We start from the raw sequence: 22,045 nt of genomic DNA on the forward strand, positions 1-22,045 counted from the left end.
AGTCTAAGGCAAAATTTAAGAGAGAAGGCTGGAACTTCTGGTGTTTAGGTATTGAAGGAAGATGACAATGTACGTTACCGTGCAGAAGTCTTAGATATATATCTATCTCTAGGGTGCCTAAGACTTGTGCATAGTACTATAGTACTATATTTGTCAATGTGGAGCAGAGAGCGAGTTTGTAAATCTGGCGGGAGCAAAGGATGTTGGGAATGGCAAGGGTGGAGCATCGCGAAAAAGGTGTAGGACAGGTGGCAAAGGACTGACAGGAGCAGGGTTGGCAGGGGTACAGACACACACAACCCTGAGAAACCAGGCAAGGTCATTTGATTCCAAACAATTGAATTATTGATCATTACAGAATGGTCCTCTGGTGCTTCCCGCTCCCTCTCTCCCCACTCTCAGTCCACAATAGAGACCCATATCAGAATCAGTTTTATCATCACTTACGTACATCATGAAATTTGTTCTTTTATTGCAGTAGCAATGAAGTGCAATATATGAAATTACTATGGTACAGTGCAAAATTCTTCAGCACCTTAGCTATGTATATGTGCCTTCCAGTTTTGCACAGTAGTGTAACTAAACAAAATCCCAAATGCTAATTAGAACATTAGCACTTCATTGTTATAAAAAGAGATGGATTTTTCTCACAGGAATCAAGAGAGCACAGCTCAGGCTCTTTTGATCAGGTCAAAAATAAACCAGATTATAGCGATCCAATTTAATATATCACTACTACATAAATGTAGTGCTGTGAGGTATTAACATGATTTATGCTAGAGTAGTAATGATTTTACCATACCTGCCATCTTCAAGTTGTAGGGCTCCAAGTCCTGCTAAACATGCTTCTTTATTTACCCGTTTCAGATCATCTCCAAGAATCACCAGGCTAGCTAGGCCAGTATAAGTCATTGCTATATGACCACTGTCATACAAATGATGCGTACCATGACTCTAAAATATGTCAATAATCATGCATTAGGGAAAATAGTGTAAATATAAGCATTTCACTTAAACTCAGATTAAGAATAGATTAAATAAATCAATGAGCAACACACACAAAATGCTGGAGGAACTCAGCAGGGGAAGCAACATCTACGGAGAGGAATAAATAGACAATGCTTTGGGCTGAGACCCTTCATCAGGACAGACATATTAATGATTTTATCTTGTCTGTGATATGGGGATCAGGAAGAAATCAGACTGGGAGAATAACAGAATCCTGCACATTAAAAATCAATGTTTGAAATTAATTTCTGCATGTCCAAAATCATTGCTCTTTAAAATAAAAATTTTAAAAGAATTATTGAAGATGGTTCATGCTGCTTTATCCAGCTTCAGTTGAGATATAGGAAATTCAATAGTCATTTAGATTAGAAGTCTCTACTTCAATCTTTTCATAAACAGTCTACGATAATATGAACATTTTAAGTCTTAAACAAAAAGGATCTAATGCTTTAAGTCTTAATTTTAACACTCTCAGAATATGAAAAGTGGCATTAAATTCTTCCAGCCACCCAGTGATATCGAAGAAAATATTTCCTAATTTCACAAATATTAAATGGTTTACTAAAACGTATAGCTGTGTATATGGTTAAGACTACAAACACATCAAAAAATGAGAACCAAATCCCGAAGTATACTGATTTAACTCAAAATTGGTAATAGTTCCAATAAAGGAAGATACCCAAGGCTTCAATTTCGACCTTCAGTTTCGTCACAATTAAATAAAACATTGGGTTCTATTTGAGATGCTCTTCAGTTTCCACTAACCTTTGATTGACTATATGGGATTCCCAGATGTGATGAACCCCTGAAACCACAGCGCTGCAGATTAGATTCTGAAAAAAATCAGAATGGTAATGTCAAATTAATGCAGTCTGAACATTTTAAATAGTATTTTTTCAGAACTTACTACTAAAGGACAGCAGTTAAAACTTCAATGAAATACAGTTGGCCCTCCTTATCTGCGAAGGATTGATTCCGAGACCCCCCGACAGATACCAAAAAAACGCGGATGCTCAAGTCCCTTATTTAATCTCAGTGTGGGTGGACTTTAGGACCCAGGGCAGCACAGGACCCGCTGCCCACAGTGTTTCTGTTCCATTGATTTATAATATCTAATACAATGTAAATGCTATGTAAGTAGTTGTTATACTGTATTGTTTAGGGAATAATGACAAGAAAAAAAGTCTGCACATGTTCAGTACAGACGCAACCATCGTAGCTCTTCTGGGAACGCTGATGCTGCCTCGGCATCAGCCGATCCCGATTCTCCCGTGACCTTTTAGTTCTTGAGGCTGCAGCGCTTTACATAGCCAGCCAGCCATCCCTAGCACTAACACTTCCACGAATTTCAGCTTCTTTCTGCTTTATTGTGCGAATGCTCGATTCGTTCTTACCGACCTTACAGCCCACTCCGGAATGCAACATGCCACTTTTCAAAAGATCTAATATTTCTAATTTCTCGGCGAGAGATAGCACTCTTAGCCTTTGAGGAATTGCTTTGACCACATAATTACTTTTTAGGAGCCATTTTTTCACAGAAACAAAGTAGCGAACGAACAAGACGCAAGGCAAACAATGCTCGAACAATGAGTGCTGGAGAGAGAACTTCCGAGTTTTCCAGATTCGCGGCTGGTTGAATTCGCACATGCGGAACTCATGGATAAGGAGGGCTGACTTTATAAACACTTTTAACAAAATAAGTTTCTATTGTGCCTATAGCTGAACTCATGATATAGTCTGCATGCAACCTGTAACAAAGCTACTTGGCCTCTTACTGAGTTAATACATTTTCTATGAGAATACAGGAAGTTGTAATGGACGAAATACAAGAGCTGCAAATTCCTGCTAATTTCAATTTCTGGATCAGTGACCATCTTCGCTTAACATTGATGAAGTGTGGTCTATAGATTAACCAGAGCCAGCAGAGCAATGATGGAATGGCAATTTGTGAATTTAACTAGATGGTCAAAAGTCTCTTTAATCCTGGGAAAGAGCTAAATTTTACAGCTTATGGTAGGGACAGAACACAATGGTTTTGGCTTTCCCATCTAGTTGATAGGCATTTCTTGTCCATAAGACCATTAGAAGCAAAATTAGGCCATTTGGCACATTGAGTCTGCTCTGCCATTCAATCATGGCAAATTTATTATCCCCCTCAACCCCATTCTCCTGCCTTCTCCCCCTTACCTTTGATAGATGATTAACCAAGAACCTATCAACCTCCGCTTTAAATATATCCAATGATTTGGCCTCCAGAGACATCTGTGGCAATGAATTCCAGATTCACCACCGTCAGGCTAAAGAAATTCCTCCTCATCTCTGTTCTAAATAAACATTTCTCTATTCTGAGGCTGTGCCTTCTGGTCCTAAACTCTCCCACTATAGGGAAGCATTCCCTCTTTCCAGACTTTTCAATATTCAATAGGTTTCAATGAGACTCCTCATTCCCCTCATTCTTCTAAACTTTATCAAGTACTGGCCAAGAGCCAACAAATGCTCCTCATACGTTAACCCTCTCATTCCTGGAACCATTCTTGCAAACCTCCTCTATACTCCCTCCAATGTCAGCACTTCTTAGTTAAGGGGTCCAAAACCCCCAACTGCGGTCTGACTAATGACTTATAAAACCTCAGCATTACACCTTTGCTTTTATATATTCTTGTCCGCTCGAAAGGAATACCAATATTGCATTTGCGTTCCTATCATCAACTCAACCTGCAAGTTAACGTTTAGGGATTCTGCACAAGATCTCCCAAGTACCTTTGCATCTCCAATTTGAACCTAACCCTCTGATTTTTGAATTCTCTCCACAACACGCACTGGACAAAACAAACACAAACATCCAACATGTATTGGACAAAAAATCTAGCAATTTGGAGACTTGAAGTGTTGAGAATAGTGGTTGTGAGATAGACATTCAATAAACATTGAAAGAAGAGGAAGTATTATGATCAAACATAGAAGGCAGCCATAGGTAGACTCTTGCAGAGCTTGTGACATAACAGGAAAGATCCTTTAGATCAGGGTTTCTCAACTGGGGTTGCTAGAGGTTCTGTCAATTTAAAAAATAAACATCATTTTTGAACTTTGCACAATGCCTGATGCTAGCGCTTGCAGTGGTGGGCAGTAACCAAGCAGCCTGTTGGCAATCTCGTTAGAGGTCTCTCAGCCCAGTGTGGCAGTGCACAGTGGGACTGTGCTTATTTGCTTGAGTCCATTCTTAATTTTTGATGCAAGATAGGGGAGGCCGTTGATAATTGGTGAGTGCTGTACTGCACGGAGGGGAGGACGGTAGGCTGATAATAGGTGAGTGCTGTATTGTACAGAGGGGTGGACGGTAGGCTGATAATTGGTGAGTGCTGTATTGTACAGAGGGGTGGACGGTAGGCTGATAATTGGTGAGTGCTGTATTGTACAGAGGGGTGGACGGTAGGCTGATAATTGGTGAGTGCTGTATTGTACAGAGGGGTGGGCGGTAGGCTGATAATTGGTGAGTGCTGTATTGTACAGAGGGGTGGACGGTAGGCTGATAATTGGTGACTGCTGTATTGTACAGAGGGGAGAACAGCAGGCTGATGAGGAGTGTGAAGTGTGTTTTCTGACCATTGAATGGACTCGCCCAACTTGGACTGTGACGTCAGTTTCTCCCTCCCAAATTATATCCAACTTGCCAACTGACTTATGGGAGCGAAAAAACTACCAGTGTAGTAGAAAATTGGAGGGAAATTTTCATTCTAAAGGTGGTATTTTTTTATGCGCCGTGATTCAGCTGCTGGCCTGTCGCTTTGCTATTGTTGCAACATTGCAAAAGGTGGATTGCATAGGCAGAAGTGAATTTTATCGTGAAGTTTTCATATTTCTTGCAGTTTTCTCATTTAATTATTTATTATGCTGTTCTTTTTTATATTTTATAAAATTGTGTCTTTACCACTTTACCAATCAGCATTGTCAATAAATGTTCATGTTGTAAATAGCATTAATTAAAATCAATTTAAATTAAATCTACTGAGTCTACCTTTAGAAAAAATAAATCCCATTTTGGCTTAAGACAATTATTTAACAGAAATTTATTATAATTGCCTTACGAGTTTTAGAAATTTATGAAGGGAAAGGAGATTAATTACAAGAACGGCAAGGTAAGCTAAGCTAAACTTAACTACCTGATTTTTTAAAGAAAGATTGGCTAAAAATTTATTGCAAAACACATAAAAGTTGCTGGTGAATGCAGCAGGCCAGGCCGCATCACTAGGAAGAGGTACAGTCAACGTTTCGGGCCGAGACCCTTTGTCAGGACTAACTGAAAGAAGAGCTAGTAAGAGATTTGAAAGTGGGAGGGGGAGGGGGAGATCCGAAATGATAGGAGAAGACAGGAGGGGGAGGGATGGAGCCAAGAGCTGGACAAATTGATTGGCAAAAGGGATATGAGAGGATCATGGGACAGGAGGCCTAGGGAGAAAGAAAAGGGGTGGGGGGGGGAAAGCCCAGAGGATGGGCAAGGGGTATAGTCAGAGGGACAGAGGGAGAAAAAGGAGAGAGAAAGAATGTGTGTATATAAATAAATAACGGATGGGGTACGAGGGGGAGGTGGGGCATTAGCGTAAGTATGAGAAGTCAAAGTTCATGCCATCAGGTTGGAGGCTACCCAGACGAAATATGAGGTGTTGTTCCTCCAAATTTATTCGCTACTCGAAAGAGCATTGACAATTATTTTTGCAGAATCTCACCTGGTCCCTCAACACCAGCTCCATAGCAAAGAAAGCCCAGCAGCATCTCTACTTTCTGCGAAGGCTGAGAAAAATCCATCACCCACCACCCATCCTCACCACATTCTACAGAAGTTGTATTGAGAGCATCCTGAGCAGCTGCATCACTGCCTGGTTCGGAAATTGCACCATCTCGGATCGCAAGACCCTGCAGCAGATACGGAGGTCAGCTGAGAAGATCATTGAGGTCTCTCTTCCCGCCATTACAGACATTTACACCACACGCTGCATCCGTAAAGCAAACAGCATTATGAAGGACCCCATGCACCCCTCATACAAACTCTTCTCCCTCCTGCCATCCGACAAAAGACACCAAAGTATTCGGGCTCTCACGACCAGACTACGTAACAGTTTCTTCCCTCAAGCCATCAGACTCCTCAATACCCAGAGCAAGGACTGACACTAACCTACTGCCCTCTACTGTGCCTATTGTCTTGTTTATTATTTATTGTAATGCCTGCACTTTATGCAGTCCTGGGTAGGTCTGTAGTCTAGTGTAGTTTGTGTTGTTTTACGCAGTTCAGTTTAGTTTTTGTGTTGTTCATGTAGCACCATGGTCCTGAAAAACATTGTCTCATTTTTACTGGGTACTGTACCAGCAGTTATGGTTGAAATGACAATAAAAAGTGACTTGACTATTATATCTACAACCTGCTGATCGCACTGTGTGTGGGTGGGAGTATTTGTTCACAGGTTGTGTGTGAAGCCTCTAGTGCAGTAGTGTAGTAGTGCCTGTAGTTAGAGCATGCTGCATGGTGCTCTCTGCTTACAGCTATTGCCGCTGGCTAGCCTTCTTAATAGAGGGTGAAAAGAGGAGCCGAGTGTGTAAGCCTCCTCCTGCCAGTACAGAGCCTCTCCACCACCAAGACTCCTGCAGTGCCTCCTCGGGGCCACACATGGAAACTGGGTATCTTACGGTCCCAGGCTAAACTACAGGGGATCTCGGAGCAGCAGTGGGCCCCAGAGACGTGGCGTGCAGGCCCACCACTGTGTGGACACGCCCTGGTGCCCGTCAACCACTGTCCCAGCTATGGACAAATAGCCCCACTGCCTTGTGGTAAGACGGTCGAGACAAGTCTAAGGGTGCACACCCTGACAGAAAAGCAATGTGCTGGCGGCTCGTAGTAGGCGGGCCTTAACAGATAAAGGACCCGGCAGCCTCCTGCCGCCAAGATGAGGGACCGGTTGTCCTGGGATCACCCTTGCCACTGGGATTTACCTCATCATGGTGAAGATAGTGCTACTGGGGATGGCACATCCCCTGTGGCACTTTAAAATCTTCCTTACGCAGGTCTCCACCTCTGACCATGGTGAACAATACCCGGATCTTATATATGGTTGAAGTCTGACGGCAATGGGGTGTCTGGCAATGGGAGCAGGTACTAATAGACTGGAGCTCCTAGTCAGAACCCTGCACGGCAGCGGCACAGGGTATTTGGTTGCTAGCAGATGGGACTGAGTGGCAGCTGTTTTCAGCAGACCCTGTGCGACTGAGCAGCCCTATTTAGGGACCGCACTGCTCACCCCAATTGGGGAAGGGTCTAGAAAAGGTGGCCTAAAAATTGCCCATTCGATCACTCACCTGGATAGGTTACCGCGCCTATCGGGTTATTCCACTATGGCGGTCAAAATAAGAAACAATACAACCTAAAACTGGCAACATGGAATGTAAGGACTCTCCTGGACTTGTAGGCATCTCTGACAGACCTCACCGGAGCGTTGATCGCTGCTGAGCTGAGGCACTACAATATCAACATTGCTGCCCTGAGTGAGACCAGGCTTCTGGATGAATGCTCTTTAACAGAGGAACGGATGGATTACACATTCTTCTGGAAAGGTTTTCCCCCCAGGTGGACAACATCTCCACGGAGTAGGCTTGGCCATCAAGAACACCTTTCTACCAAGTCTGACAGAAATACCTGTTGGCATTAGTGAAAGACTAATGACCCTCCATATCCCCCTGGCAAAGAAACATTATGCCAAGCTTCTCAGTGCCTATGCATCAACTTTGCCATCTGAGAATGAGGCCAAGGAAGGCTTTTTATCAGACACTGGATGAAGCTCTTTGTCAGATCCCTAAGAATGATAAGATCCTTTTGCTTGGGAACTTCAACGCTAGGGTGGGACAGAACAACAGGATATGGAGTGGAGTGCTCGGTAGGCATGGTATTGGCAAGGTATTAGCATAACCAACACCATCTTCCAGCAGAAGACAAAATATAAGACCTTGTGGATGCACCCTCGCTCTAAACATTGGCACATGATCGACTTCATCATTGTGAGACATAGTGACATCAAGGATGTTCTCATCACCCGTGCCATGAGAGGTGCAGAGTGCTGGACTGACCACCGTATGATTGTGGCCAAGCTCCATATGAAAGTGCGTCCCCCCTTGCGGCTGCAAAAACCCAATAAAAAGCGGCTAAATTGCAACTGCCTGAGAAACACAGAAGCAAGAAGTGAGTTTCGACACATCCTAGCTGAGAAACTAAGGGAGTTGGAACCTTGTCTGAGCTCAGAAAATACCATGGAACAACAGTGGACCTATATCAGCTCTGCGCTCTATGAGACAGCAGCCCAATCCATCGGCCATGAGAGCAGGAACCACAAAGATTGGTTTGACGATAACTCAGACACCATCCACAACTTGCTTAAGGACATGCACAAAGTACACCAGGCAACTTTAGACAACCCTTCATCCACCAGCATCAGGCAGCATTGGCAGGCAGCTTGGAGGAAAGTGCCAAAGGTAATACAGGCCATACAAAATGAGTGGTGGACTGAAAAGGCACATAAAATCCAGTCCTTTGCCGATAATAACGACATGCATAATTTTTACAATGCTGTCAAAACCATCTACGGCCCAATAAATCGATGTGTTACTCCTCTGAAAACAGCAGATGGTCTAACACTTCTGAAGAATCAGAATACCATTCTGCAGAGGTGGGCTGAGCATTTTAACACCCTACTTAATCAGGACTCTGACGCAGACCCCACCATCCTGGACGAACTGCCTAAACTTCCTCCTATCCACGACCTCAGTCTACCACCAACCTTCCAGGAGGTTCTATCAGCTGTCCATTCCCTTAAGAACAAGAAGTCCCCTGGCACTGACAATATCCCAGCTGAGTTACTGAAGAACGGAGGGTACATGTGTATGCACACTCTCTACCAGTACATCACCAAGGCCTGGACTGATGAGAACATCCCACAGCAATGGAGAAATGCAAACATCATTGTCATTTATAAGAACAAGGATGACAAGGCCATCTGCGACAATAGTAGGGGCATATTACTCCTTTCTGTTGCTGGAAAGGTCCTGGCTAAGGTGATGCTTCAAAGACTCATTAGCAACATCACCAGAATCGCAGTGTGGATTTAGGAAGAACAGGAGCACGATCGACATGATCTTTACAGCCCGGCAGCAACATCAGGACCTATTTATGCCCTTTGTTGACCTCTCCAAAGTATTCGACACTGTGCAAAGAGAGCTCTTATGGGATGTCCTCCGTAGGTTTGGCTGACCCAATAAATTTGTTAACATCCTCCACCAGTTCCAGGATGGGATGACTGCTCGGCTGACCTTAGGAGAACAAGAGTCCAAGCCCTTCTTTGTACGCACAGAGGTGAGGCAGGGGTGTGTGCTAGCGCCAGTGCTCTTTAACATTTTCCTCTTGTGTGTTACCAAGCTTCTCCACAGCGAGATTGAAAACAGCAGCGGTGTGGCAGTGGACATCAGATTAGATGGCAACCTCTTTGACATCAGGAGGCTCTACGCAACCACCAAACTCCGTAGAGAGCGGGTCCTGGAGCTGCAGTATGCAGATGACTGTGCTCTTGTGGCCCATACTGTGGAGGATCTTCAGACTGTTCTTGCTGTGGTGGTGAGAGCATACAGCAGGATGGGACTGACTGTCGATACCACCAAGACAGAAGTGGTTTACCAATGGAGTACCAGTCTCCCACCCACTCTACCTGCCTTCACTGTTGATGAAAAGCTGTCAGTAGTGCCATCTTTCAAATACCTGGGCAACATTCTCTCTGAGGATAGCGGCATTGACAACGATATCCAGAGCTGCATTAAACAGGCATCAGCTGCCTTTGGGAGACTTCGGCGTAGAGTCTTTCAGAACAGGAGCTTTCGTCCCTCCACAAAGGTCGCTGTATACCAAACGGTCTGTGTCACCACCCTCCTTTATAGCTGTGAAGCTTGGGTAACCTAAAGCCGTAACATCAAGTACTTGGAGCACTTCCACATAAGCTGCCTCCAGCGCATCCTGGGAATTACCTGGCGTGAGCGGGTGCCTCGCACTGAAATACTTGTAAAGACCAACTGCAGGAGTATTGAGGCCATGATCACCCAGCGTCAGCTGCAGTGGCTGGGGCATGTGATAAGGATGCCCCCATGTTGGCTACCACGCAGAGTGTTATACGTCCAACTACATCATGGTCGACGCTCAGCTGGAGGGCCGAAGAAGCGCTATAAGGATCAGATGAAGAATGCTTTAAGGAAGTGCAAGATCAGACCAGATGACCTGGAGGAGGTTGCTGCCGACCGTACCGCTTGGCGACAGCTGTGTAGGGAAGGGGTTCGTATTCCGAAGATGGAAAGAACAACCAGAAGACAGCAGAAGAGAGCCAGGAGAAATGCAGCCATGGTTGCCACCACTACTACATATACATGTCCCACCTGCAATAGAGCTTGTGGGTCCAGGATAGGACTGCATAGTCATCAAAGATCTCACCGGTAAAGGAGTGGACGTTGTCATCAGATTTCGATGGACAACGAGGGGGAGGGGGAGGGGGAGGGGGAGGGGGAGGGGGAGGGGGAGGGGGAGGGGGAGAGGGAGGGGGAGAGGGAGGGGGAGAGGGAGGGGGAGAGGGAGGGGGAGAGGGAGGGGGAGAGGGAGGGGGAGAGGAGCTGATCACGCTAACATATTGTGAGCTGTAGATATAATAATTTTTACACAGGGTTCCCTGAGACCTGAAAATTATTTCAAAGGTTCCTCCATGGCAAAAAGGTCCAGAAAGGCTGCTTTAGATAAAGGTTCCTAGTTAGGGCAGTGAGGAGCATTAGGGTAATTTAGCCCCATGGCCAAGGGAAGAAGAAACCAGCTAAGTCTCAGCCTGAACTGTTGACTGCTTATTCATTTCTATCGATGGTGCCTGGCCTGTTGATTTAATAATAAATACAAAATCGAGTGTTTATTATTAAGTATGGTATACAGATAGTTTTAATCTTCATGCCAAATCTATGAGCACATTGAATTTGCCAAGGGTAAGGTTGAAGGGAGGGTTAATATGATGGACTTTATTGGAAAAGGAGATTCTGAGTATATTGAAACATACAGTGAAACCCATAGAACTATGAACCTTGAGGGAGTTACTTTTGCATTCAAGTTCAAAGTAAATTTATTATCAAAGTGCATATATGCCACCATATCCAACCGTGAAATTCAGTTTTTTTTCACAAGCATACTCAGTGAATCCAAGATAAACCGTTCAAATACAAAAGAGAAAAATAATTCATAAATAAGTAGTAAATATTGAGAACATGAGATGCGAGTGCTTGAAAGTTAATCTATAGGTTGGGGAACAGTTCAATGATGAGGCAAGTGAAGTTGAATGAAGTTATCCCCAATGGTTCAAGAGCCTGAAGGTTGAGAGGTTGTAACCCTTCCTGAAGCTGGCAGTGAGAATCCTGAGACTCCTGTATCTTCTTCCTGATGGCAGCACTGAGAAGAGAGCACGATCTGGCTGGTAGGGGTCCTTTCTGATAGATGCTGGTTTCCTGCAACAACACTCCATGTATATGTGCTCACTGGTGGGGGAGGGCTGTACCTGTAATGGGCAGCGCCGCATCCACTACTTTTTGTAGGACTTTCTGTTCAAGGCCATTGGTGTTTCCATACCAGGCTGTGATGCAAACAGTGAATATATTCTCCACCACACATCTATGAAAGTTTGTCGAAGTATTAAATGTCATGCTGAAGTTTTGCTAACTTCAGAGAAGTGGAGATGCTGCTGTGCTTTCTTGGTAACTGCACTTACGAACTGGGTCCAGGGCAGGTTCTCTGAAAGGATAACACCAAGTAATTTAAAGTTGCTGACCCTCTCTATCTTTGATTCCCTGATAAGGACTGGTTCATGGAGCTCTGGTTTCCACCTACCAAAGTCAGTATTTAGCTCCTTGGTCTTGCTGACATTGTGAAGAGATGTTGCGGCAGCACTGAGCCAGATTTTCAATCTCCCTCCTATACGCTGATTCTTTGATTCCACCAACAATAGCAGTGTTATCACCAAACTAAAATTATTACATTGGAGTTGTGCTTAGCCAGCATGATTCTGGATCAGATTTTGCAGAGTACAACAGAAATCTAATAAACTTTGTAGTTTAGCATTATGAAACGTCAATGCAGCTACGTTGCTCAAAAATAAAAAATGACGACTCATTATGCAGAATGTTCCGTAATAATGCATTGCATATTAAGAATACAGGTTACTATTGACCATAAATAATTATGTATCCTCTCTGTACAACTACCAACTGCATGTGTTTAAGTATTAAAGTATTTCAACATATTTGACATTTTTGGGTATATCACAGCCAGCATTGCTAAACGTTTAATGAAACTTAAAACTATTTTCCTTGATCTCAAATGTTATTTTTGCTAGTTTGAGCAAACTGCAGAAATAGTTCATCATCGCCAGTTTAATGATTTGCTCTTCCATCATGCTGTAAAGACACCACCCCAGTGGTGTCATCTAATGCCATTCTGTATAAACATTTTGCACAGCCACAGGTAGCGTCTCTAAAAATATATAGCCTTTTTTCAGCTTTTTTTCTGTATTTTGCGAGTCACTATTTTACAGATTCTATTATTAACACCTTTAAAACCAACTTCAGAATGTTCAATTTAAAGTTACATTGTTACTTTAAATTCATATAACATGGAAACCAACTTGTCCTGTCAAAAATAAACTTTCAACTTCCATGCAATTCTTCAGATTGTTGAACTTAAGGATTATTATTCTAATAGAAGTACACAAGATCTTGAAGAGTATAGATAGGGTGAGCGATCATTCTTGCAAGGATGGTGAATAAGATTAGAAGTGAAAGATTTAATAAGAACCTGAGAAGCAACTTACACAGGGTTCTTTTGAAGACCCTGACCTGGAGTTACACACTGACTATGGTTCTTGCAGGAATGGGACCCGCTCTCAGGGTTTCACAACTGGCACGCCAAAGGCGCAGCCCAAGAGCCTCGCTTGCCTTTGGAGGTTCGATATTTCATGGCTCTGGAGACGGGGAGGGATCAGAGGTCAGCGTCGGGGCAGGAGATTGGTGTGTCGTGGGAGATGGAAGATCTAAGACTGTGTGCCCAGAGACCCGAGATCTTTGGGCACAGAGCCTGGAAAAAGGGATGCAACGGACTTTTAACATCGTAAACCAGCGAGTTGTTTGTTATGTCTCCCCTCTCGCTGGGAAATGCAGATACCTCTTTCTCCCTTATTAGGGAGAGAGAGCCTGTGGTATGTCGAATACCGGGTGAATGAGCAGTCTTTGGGGTACTGCAAGTCTGTCTTTGCTGTTGTTTTGCTCACGCTTGAGTGCTTGGTGGCGGATGCAAATGCTTTCTTTTGCCGGTGGGGAGAGGGGGGATCGTTGTTTGCTGCTGCTTATGTGTGGGAGGGAGGGAAGCTGAGGGAGACTTTGGGGTTCTAATAATTAACTGTCATTCATTCTTTGGGGGCACTCTTCTGTTTTTGTGGATGGTTGCGAAGAAAAAGCATTTCAGGATGTATATTGTATACATTTCTCTGACATTAAATGTACCTTTGAAACCTTTGAAACACAGAGTGGGTAGTAGGTATATGGAACCAGCTGAAGTAGGTACATTGGATACATTTGAGGAGTACAGTTGATTCTGGTTAATTGGGCCATCAGTTATCGGGACGCTGCTTATTTGGGATAACTCAAAAAACAAAAATAGAGGAAATAGTCAGGATTGCTTTTGTTTATTTAGGACACAGTGCCACTTAATTGGGGAAGGAGACAGTCAGTCATGTGAACTTGTGTGGACCTTAGACACTACACCATGCTTAGGGTGAACAGTTGTAACGTTATCCATTTGGACCAACAGAAGCCGATTCAAAGCAGTGATATCTGATAATTGTTTTTTTTAAATTTCTGAATTAAAAAAAATTGAGATCTCTGCCATGAAAAAATTCAACACTAGCCAAAAAGATTAGCCTATACAATCAAATTAAAAACCATCCGCCTAACATCACTCATTGTCAGCTGGCAGAGATAACTGGGATGCCGAAATCTTCAATTACACGCTTGATACATCTGCAAGATAAACCACCAGAAGAATGGGCATTACATGAGGGACAACAGGGAACATCCCACTAACAAAAGCATGAAGATAAGGATCCGGATGCTCAAGAGGTTTTCTCAATCAATCCTTAATCAATAGTTTTCTATTGCAACTGGACGAAGTGTGCGTGTTAGTGGACCAATGTTTTAAAAAAAAACAAGTCAGAGGAGCTAGCTAAAAAGCTGGTTCACGAAGATCTTAAAGGAACAGATGGTTGGTTGTCTCGATGGAAATGTAGGCACCACACTAAATTCAAGAAAGCACACTGCGAGAAAGATAGTGTTGATATTGTAAGTGCAGAAGCATGGAAACCTACAAATCTCCCAAACTTACTTCAAAAATTTTATTCAGGTGATACCTACAATGTTGATGAAACAGGCCTTTATCTTCAAAATCGTGCCATGCCAGACAGTTCCCTTTGCTACAAAATGCAACGCTATCAGGTTCAAAGAAAACAATGGATCACATAACTATGTTATGTTGTTCAAAATGTCAGGAACTGATAAAAAGAAATTGTTGTGTATTGGGAAAGTTGTTAAACCTTGATGCTTTAAGGGGCTAGGAATGGAGAGTTTACCAATCAAGTACAATGCCCACATACACTCAATGAATTCCTCTATTGGTAACCATTACAAACTGATACACAGTTTTATATTACTGTAGTAATATTGATAGTGTTCCAATTTGTTCTGCATTTCATTGAAATACATAATTCGTTACTCAGTTAAACAGTAGTTTGTATTTTTCGTACCTTTTTAATGATTTCCATGAAACCTTAGATAATTGGGACAGCTGCTTAATTGGGCCAAAATGTACTGGTCCTGATGTGTTCCAATTAACTGGAATCCACTGCATATACACAGGTATGACAAGCATTGAAAGGAAAATATGATTAGCTTAAACATATACAATATCTAGGTCAGTATGGGCAAGTATGGGCCAAAGGATCTTTTTCTGTGCTGTACAACTCAATGATGTTTATTACACCAAATACAAATAAATGGTAGCATCACAAGTTTAAGCAGCTCTCAGGCTACTGGGCTAGAATATTACACATTTTATCACTTCAATGAGGCAACTTTAATATTAAAAACATGAGGCATATAAATACATGAGGCACTCTAATAAAAACACAAGCAGAGAAGGAAAACAAAAGAATTTGATGGCACATCATTCTTGAAGACAACACTTTGCAAAAAGGAAAATTGTTACAATTATTGGACGTCAACCCAACGTCAGGATACCGTAGCAGGAATTTCCTGGGACAGAGTCACAAGTCCATTTTCAGCTTCAACAATGACCTCCCTTCCATCACAAAGGCAGGGCAAATAAGTTTACTAATTATCGCAAAACTTTCATTTGAAAGTAGCTTCCTCAATAATGAAACTGTTACCTGCAGGACCTGAGAAGTGGCAAGAAACTTCCCTTGCCAACAAACCAATATAAAATGACCATCTCTAATAAGTGAATCTAACCACCCATCCTAAACAGTTAAAAGCATTCCATCACGTAGTGACCAACCATCACCATTCTATGCGCGAGAAGGTTACCACTGATTAGAAACTCAACTGGAAACACTTACATAAACACCAAGACCCCAAGAAAAGATTAGAAACATGGAGTGCTGCAGCGCGTGATTCACCTGTGACATTTTCTACAAGGTACAGGCTAGGTGCATAGTGACTACTCTCCACTCACAAATTTAACAACCTTCAAGATGGACAACAGCATTTGCGTTGAAGTCTCCTGCTTGATCAGTATCCTACACACCACTTTAAATAGTCTCTTCACTATCATATTACTACTTCTGTACACATTATCTAGAAAACATCTGCCGAAGTTACTCTGACAGCACTTCCAAAACTCATAATGCCTTCCACCAAGAGGCACATGGCAATAGATACAATACATTGAAACACAACTACAGGCAGACTGCCTTCCAAATGGCACAATATTTTGACTTGTAAATGTACCACCATTGGATCTAAATCTTGGTGTTCCTTTTACAACAGCATGATAAAAGTATCTTCACCAAAATGACTGCAGCAAGTCTAGAAATAACTCATCAAAATCCTGGAAGTAATAATCATAGAGACAGAGTTGTACAGCACAGAAATGAGCCCTTTGGCCCACGTGGTTTATAATCATTTGTCGTCTACACTAATCGTACTTGCCTTGCTCTCTCTATACTCATGACTGTGTAGCTAGGCGCAACTCAACTGTCATCTATAATTTCACCGATGATACAATTGTTGGCAAAATTTTAGATGGTGATGAGGTGAAAATGAAAGAAACAGATCAGCTTGTTAAGTAGTGTCACAACGACAACCTCACACTCAACATCACTGAGATCATGGACTTCTTGATTTAAGGAAGGGGAAGTTGGAAGAACACACACCAGTCCTCATCAGGGGATCAGCAGTGGAAAGAGTGAGCAACTTCAAGCTCCTGGACATCAAAATCTCTGTGGATCTATCCTGAGTGCATCATACTGCAATCATGAAGATGGCACGCCAGTGGCTATACTTTATTAGGAGATTGAGTAGATTTTATGTGTTGTCAGAAATTCTAGCAAATTTCTACAGAAGTACCAGGGAGAAGAAACCAACTGGTTGCCTCACTGCCTGGTATGAAGGCTTTAATGCACAGGATCATAAAAACCTGCAGAGTGTTATAGACTCACACAGTTCCATTTTGGGCACCAGTCTCCCCAGGAACATGGACATCTTCAAAAAGGCCACATTCGTCATTAAGGACTCTCACCATTCAGGATATGCCCTCTTCTAAATTATTACCATAAAGGAGGAGGTGCAAGAGCCTGAAGAGACACGCTCAACATTTTAGAAACGCCATCCGCCGTCAGATTTCTGAACTGTTTATGAACACACTCTATTTTGCTCTCTTTTTGGACTATCTAAAAATAATTCTTATCATAACTTATAATAAATTTTATGTATTGCAACTTATTGCTCCCGCAAAACAACTAATTTCATGATATTTCTAAGTGATAATAAACCTGATTCTGATTTACATTAGGTCTGTATCTTTTTAAGTGTCTGCCTAAATGTCTCTTAAACATAGCCACTGACTTTTACCAACTACTCTGCAACTGAGTTCTAGATATCAACCACTATGTTTAAAAATAGCACTTCCCATGTAATTCCTATTTAGAACTTCCCTTTATCTTAAACTATGTCCTCTGGTTATTGAGGCAACAACATGGGGTTAAAAGATTATGACTATCTACGCCTCTTATAATTTTAAAGACTTTTTAAATCAGGGCACTGTAGCGGTGTGCTACACACAGCGCTAAAATAACCACATGTAGTTGGTGAGTTAGAGTTGCGACGAAAAAGGTTTATTCAAACTTCACGGCCTGCTTTAAAGCCTTCCCGTTCCCGCCCTCCCTGGGCGGGACTGCTGTGGGGAGAGCATATTTCCAGACCCTTTCCGCGCGCGGGATTTTCCCCCTGCTGGTGAAGATGGCCTGGCGCCCTTTTTGGGGCCGGCCTCTTTGCCTGCGCACGGTTTTCTGAGCAGGTTCGTGTGTGCTAGAAAGTGGGTCGCCACATAACCCCCCCCACCCCCAGAACCGGCGATACCTCCCCCAGTGTCCACAGTCTGGATCGGCCTCTGTTTGGGAGGTCTGCCCCTGCACCACAGTGCCTGAGCCCGGACTGGCTGCGCCGTCCACAAGGGCCGGTTTGAGTCGGTCCACCGTGAAAACCTCCTCTCTCCCCCCAATGTCCAGCACGAACGTGGACCCATTGTTCCTGATCACCTTAAACGGCCCCTCGTAGGGCCGCTGTAGCGGTGCCCGGTGTCCGCCCCGTCGTACAAAAAGAAACTTAACAGTTCTGCAAGTCTTTGGGTACGCAGGTTGGGCTCTGTCCATGCTGTGAAGTGGGTATGGGGGCCAGGTTACCGAGCCTCTCACGTAGTCTGTCCAGGTCTGCTGCGGGTTATTCCTCTTGCCCCCTTGGGGCTGGTATGAACTCTCCTGGGACGACCAGGGGTGCACCGTACACCAACTCGGCCGACGAGGTGTGCAGATCTTCCTTGGGTGCCGTGCGGATTCCGAGCAGGACCCAGCGAAGTTCATCCACCCAGTTAGGCCCCTCCAGGCAGGCCATGAGAGCCGACTTCAGGTGTCGGTGGAAACGCTCCACTAGCCCGTTCGACTGTGGGTGGTAGGCAGTTGTGTGGTGTAGCTGAGATCCTAAAAGGCTGGCCATAGCTGACCACAGGCTGGAGGTGAACTGGGCGCCCCTGTCGGAGGTAATGTGGGCTGGAAACCCGAAGCGTGCTACCCAGGTTGCGATCAGTGCTCGGGCGCAGGAATCGGAGGTGGTGTAGGTGAGCGGGACCGCCTCTGGCCATCTGGTGAACCGGTCTATCATAGTTAGGAGGTACCGTGCTCCTCGTGACACTGGCAGGGGCCCCACGATATCCACATGAATGTGGTTGAACCTCCGGTGGGTGGGTTCGAACTGCTGCGGCGGAGCCTTGGTGTGCCACTGCACCTTGGCTGTTTGGCACTGCATGCACGTTTTGGCCCATTCACTGACCTGTTTACGAAGCCCATGCCACACGAACCTGTTGGCGACCAGCCGGACAGTTGTCCTGATGGAAGGGTGCACTAAGTTGTGAATGGATTCAAAAACTCGCTGGCGCCAGGCTGCCGGGACGACGGGGCGGGGTTGGCCGGTAGCTATGTCACGCAGTAGGGTCCTCTCACCTGAGCCTATGGGGAGGGCTTGAAGTTGCAAACCGGAGACTGCAGTCCTGTAACTAGGGATCTCATTGTCTGCCTGCTGTGCCTCTGCCAGCGCTGCATAGTCCACCCCCTGGGACAGGGCCTGTATGGTAGGTCTGGAAAGTGTGTCCGCCACGATGTTGTCCTTTCCCGAGACATGCCGGATGTCCGTCGTGTACTCGGAGATGTAGGGCAGATGTCGCTGCTGGCGGGACGACCAGGGGTCGGACACCTTCGTGAACGCAAAGATAAGGGGTTTGTGGTCTGTGAACGCGGTGAAGGGCCTACCTTCTAAGAAGTACCTGAAATGCCGGATTGCCAGGTATAGTGCCAATAGCTCCCAGTCGAAAGCACTGTATTTGAGTTCGGGTGGTCGTAGGTGCTTGCTGAAGAACGCCAGGGGTTGCCAGCGACCCTCGATGAGTTGTTCCAGCACTCCACTGACTGCTGTGTTGGATGCGTCCACCGTGAGGGCAGTAGGAACGTCCGTTCTGGGGTACACTAGCATCGCGGCGTTTGCCAAGGCTTCTTTGGTTTTAACGAAAGCGGCTGCGGCCTCTTCGTCCCAGGTAATGTCCTTGCTCTTACCCGACATCAGAGTGAACAGGGGTCGCATGGTTCGGGCTGCTGAGGGGAGGAAACAGTGGTAGAAATTCACCATACCCACGAATTCTTGCAGGCCTTTGATTGTGTTGGGTTGGGGGAAGTGGCGGATCGCGTCTACCTTGGCGGGCAGCGGGGTTGCCCCGCCTTTAGTCATCCTGTGGCCCGGGAAGTCGATGGTGTCGAGTCTGAACTGGCATTTGGCTGGGTTGATTGTAAGACTGAATTCCCTCAGGCGGGAGTAGAGCTGGCAGAGGTGGGACAGATGCTCCTGACGACTACTGCTGGCTATGAGGATGTCGTCCTAATAGATGAATGCAGAGTCCAGGTCGCATCCCACCGCGTCCATTAGCCGCTGGAACGTCTGTGCGGCATTCTTTAGACCAAACGGCATTCGGAGGAATTCAAAAAGTCCAAACGGGGTGATGAGTGATGTTTTGGGGATGTCGTCCGGATGTGCCAGGATTTGATGGTATCCCCAGACGAGGTCTACCTTGGAAAAGATCCTTGCGCCGTGTAGGTTTGCTGCAAAGTCTTGAAGTGCGGCACAGGGTAGCGGTCTGGCATTGTAGCCTCGTTCAGTCTGTGGTAGTCACCGCATGGTCTCCAGCCCCCCCCCCCCGTTGCCTTGGGCACCATGTGCAGGGGGGAGGCCCATGGGCTGTCGGACCGTCGTATGATCCCCAATTCCTCTATCTTTTTGAACTCCTCTTTCGCCAGTTGGAGCTTATCCGGGGGAAGCCTTTGAGCCTGGGCGTTGAGGGGTGGTCCCTGGCTCGGGATGTGGTGCTGTACTCCGTGTCTGGGTATGGCTGCCGTGAACTGCGGTGTCAGTACTGATGGGAAATCTGCCAGGACCCTGGTGAATTCGTTGTTGGACAGTGTGATGGAGTCCAGGTGTGGGGCTGGCAACTTTGCTTCACCCAGGGAGAACATTTGAAAAGTCTTGGTGTGGACCAATCGCTTCCCTTGCAGGTCGACCAGCAGGCTGTGGGCTTGCAGAAAATCCACCCCCAGGAGTGGTTGGGCCACGGCGGTCAGTGTGAAATCCCACGTGAACCGGCTGGAGCTGAACTGTAGCCACACCGTGCGGGTGCCATAGGTCCGTATTGTGCTGCCATTTGCAGCCCTCAGGGTGGGTCCGGGTTCTCTGTTGCGGGTGTCGTAACTCGTTGGAGGTAAGACGCTGATCTCCGCTCTGGTGTCGACCAAAACGTGTGGTCCCGACTGCTTGTCCCAGACATACAGAAGGCTGTCCTGATGGCCAACCGCCGTAGCCATCAGTGGCGGCTGGCCCTGGCATTTCCCGGGAATTTGCAGGGTGGTCTGCAGCAGCGGGCCTCTGTGCCCCACCGCTGGTGGTAGAAGCACCATTGTTCGTTGGGCTCCTCACTCACGTCACCGAGTTTTGTAGGCTCTGCTGCCGGGCCTGGTCTGGTCTGCCGTTGGGCACGCAGCTTAGTGATCTGCACGACGGACGCCCCTCTCTCTTTCGTGGCATTCCACAGCGCATCTGCCTGGGCCGCCACCTCCCGGGGGTTGCTGAAATCTGCGTCGGACAGCAGCAGGCATATGTCCTCGGGCAGTTGCTCTAGGAACGCCTGCTCAAAGATGAGGCAGGGTTTGTGTCCTTCAGCCAGGGCCAGCATTTCATTCATTAATGCCGACAGCGGCCTGTCAACCGAACCATCCAGGTGCATTAAGCAGCGTGCTCGTTCACGCCGTGAGAGTCCGAAAGTCCCTATGAGCAGGGCTTTGAATGCTGTGTATTTGCCGTCCTCCGAGGGCGACTGTATAAACTCCTCAACTTGTGCAGCTGTCTCCTGGTCGAGGGAGCTCAGCACGTAGTAGTAGCGAGTGCAATCGGAGGTAATCTGCTGAATGTGGAATTGAGCTTCTGCTTGTTTGAACCACAGACAGAGTCGCAGCGGCCAAAAGCTTGGCAGTTTTAACGAATCTGCGTGAACGGATGCGGCGTCGGTCATCTCTGGTCCAAATATCGTATGGGCCATCGGGGTCACCAATTGTAGCGGTGTGCTACACACAGCGCTAAAATAACCACACGTAGTCAGTGAGTTAGAGATGCGATGAAAAAGGATTAATTCAAACTTCGCGGCCTGCTTTAAAGCCTTCCCGTTCCCGCCCTCCCTGGGCGGGACTGCTGTGGGGAAAGCATATTTCCAGACCCTTTCCTGCTGGTGAAGATGGCCTGGAGCCCTTTTTGGGGCCGGCCTCTCTGCCTGTGCGCGCTGTTTCGTGAGCTGGTTCGCGTGTGTTAGAAAGTGGGTTGCCACAGCACCCTTTAGCCTCTGTAACTCGAGGGAAAACATACCCATCTTATCCAATCTGCCCCCTATCACCGAATTCTTCCAATCTAGGCAATATCCAGGTGAATATCCTCTCAATCCAAATATGCCCAAAACCTTCATTAAAAGGTCACATAGTCTTTATTTTAAAAGCATTTGAAACAGTGATGATTCGAGAATTCTACACTCCAGAATGGGACAAAACTAAATTTAATATCAGAAGAATTA

At 45.5% G+C, this 22,045-nt stretch overlaps 1 protein-coding gene across 1 annotated transcript in view; it reads right to left on the reverse strand.

The window, feature by feature from the left end:
* pggt1b (protein geranylgeranyltransferase type I, beta subunit) overlaps positions 1-22,045 on the reverse strand; it is a 78,933-nt gene that overhangs the window by 34,910 nt on the left and 21,978 nt on the right. The window contains exons 3-4 of the mRNA XM_063069167.1: positions 1,774-1,841; positions 803-954 (exon numbers count right to left, since the gene is read on the reverse strand). Of these exons, the coding sequence (XP_062925237.1) occupies positions 803-954; positions 1,774-1,841 (220 nt within the window). The remainder of the gene's footprint in view (positions 1-802; positions 955-1,773; positions 1,842-22,045) is intronic.

This window comes from Mobula hypostoma, chromosome 16 (genome assembly GCF_963921235.1).
Source record: "Mobula hypostoma chromosome 16, sMobHyp1.1, whole genome shotgun sequence".
In the NCBI taxonomy this organism is placed as follows: Eukaryota; Metazoa; Chordata; class Chondrichthyes; order Myliobatiformes; family Myliobatidae; genus Mobula; species Mobula hypostoma.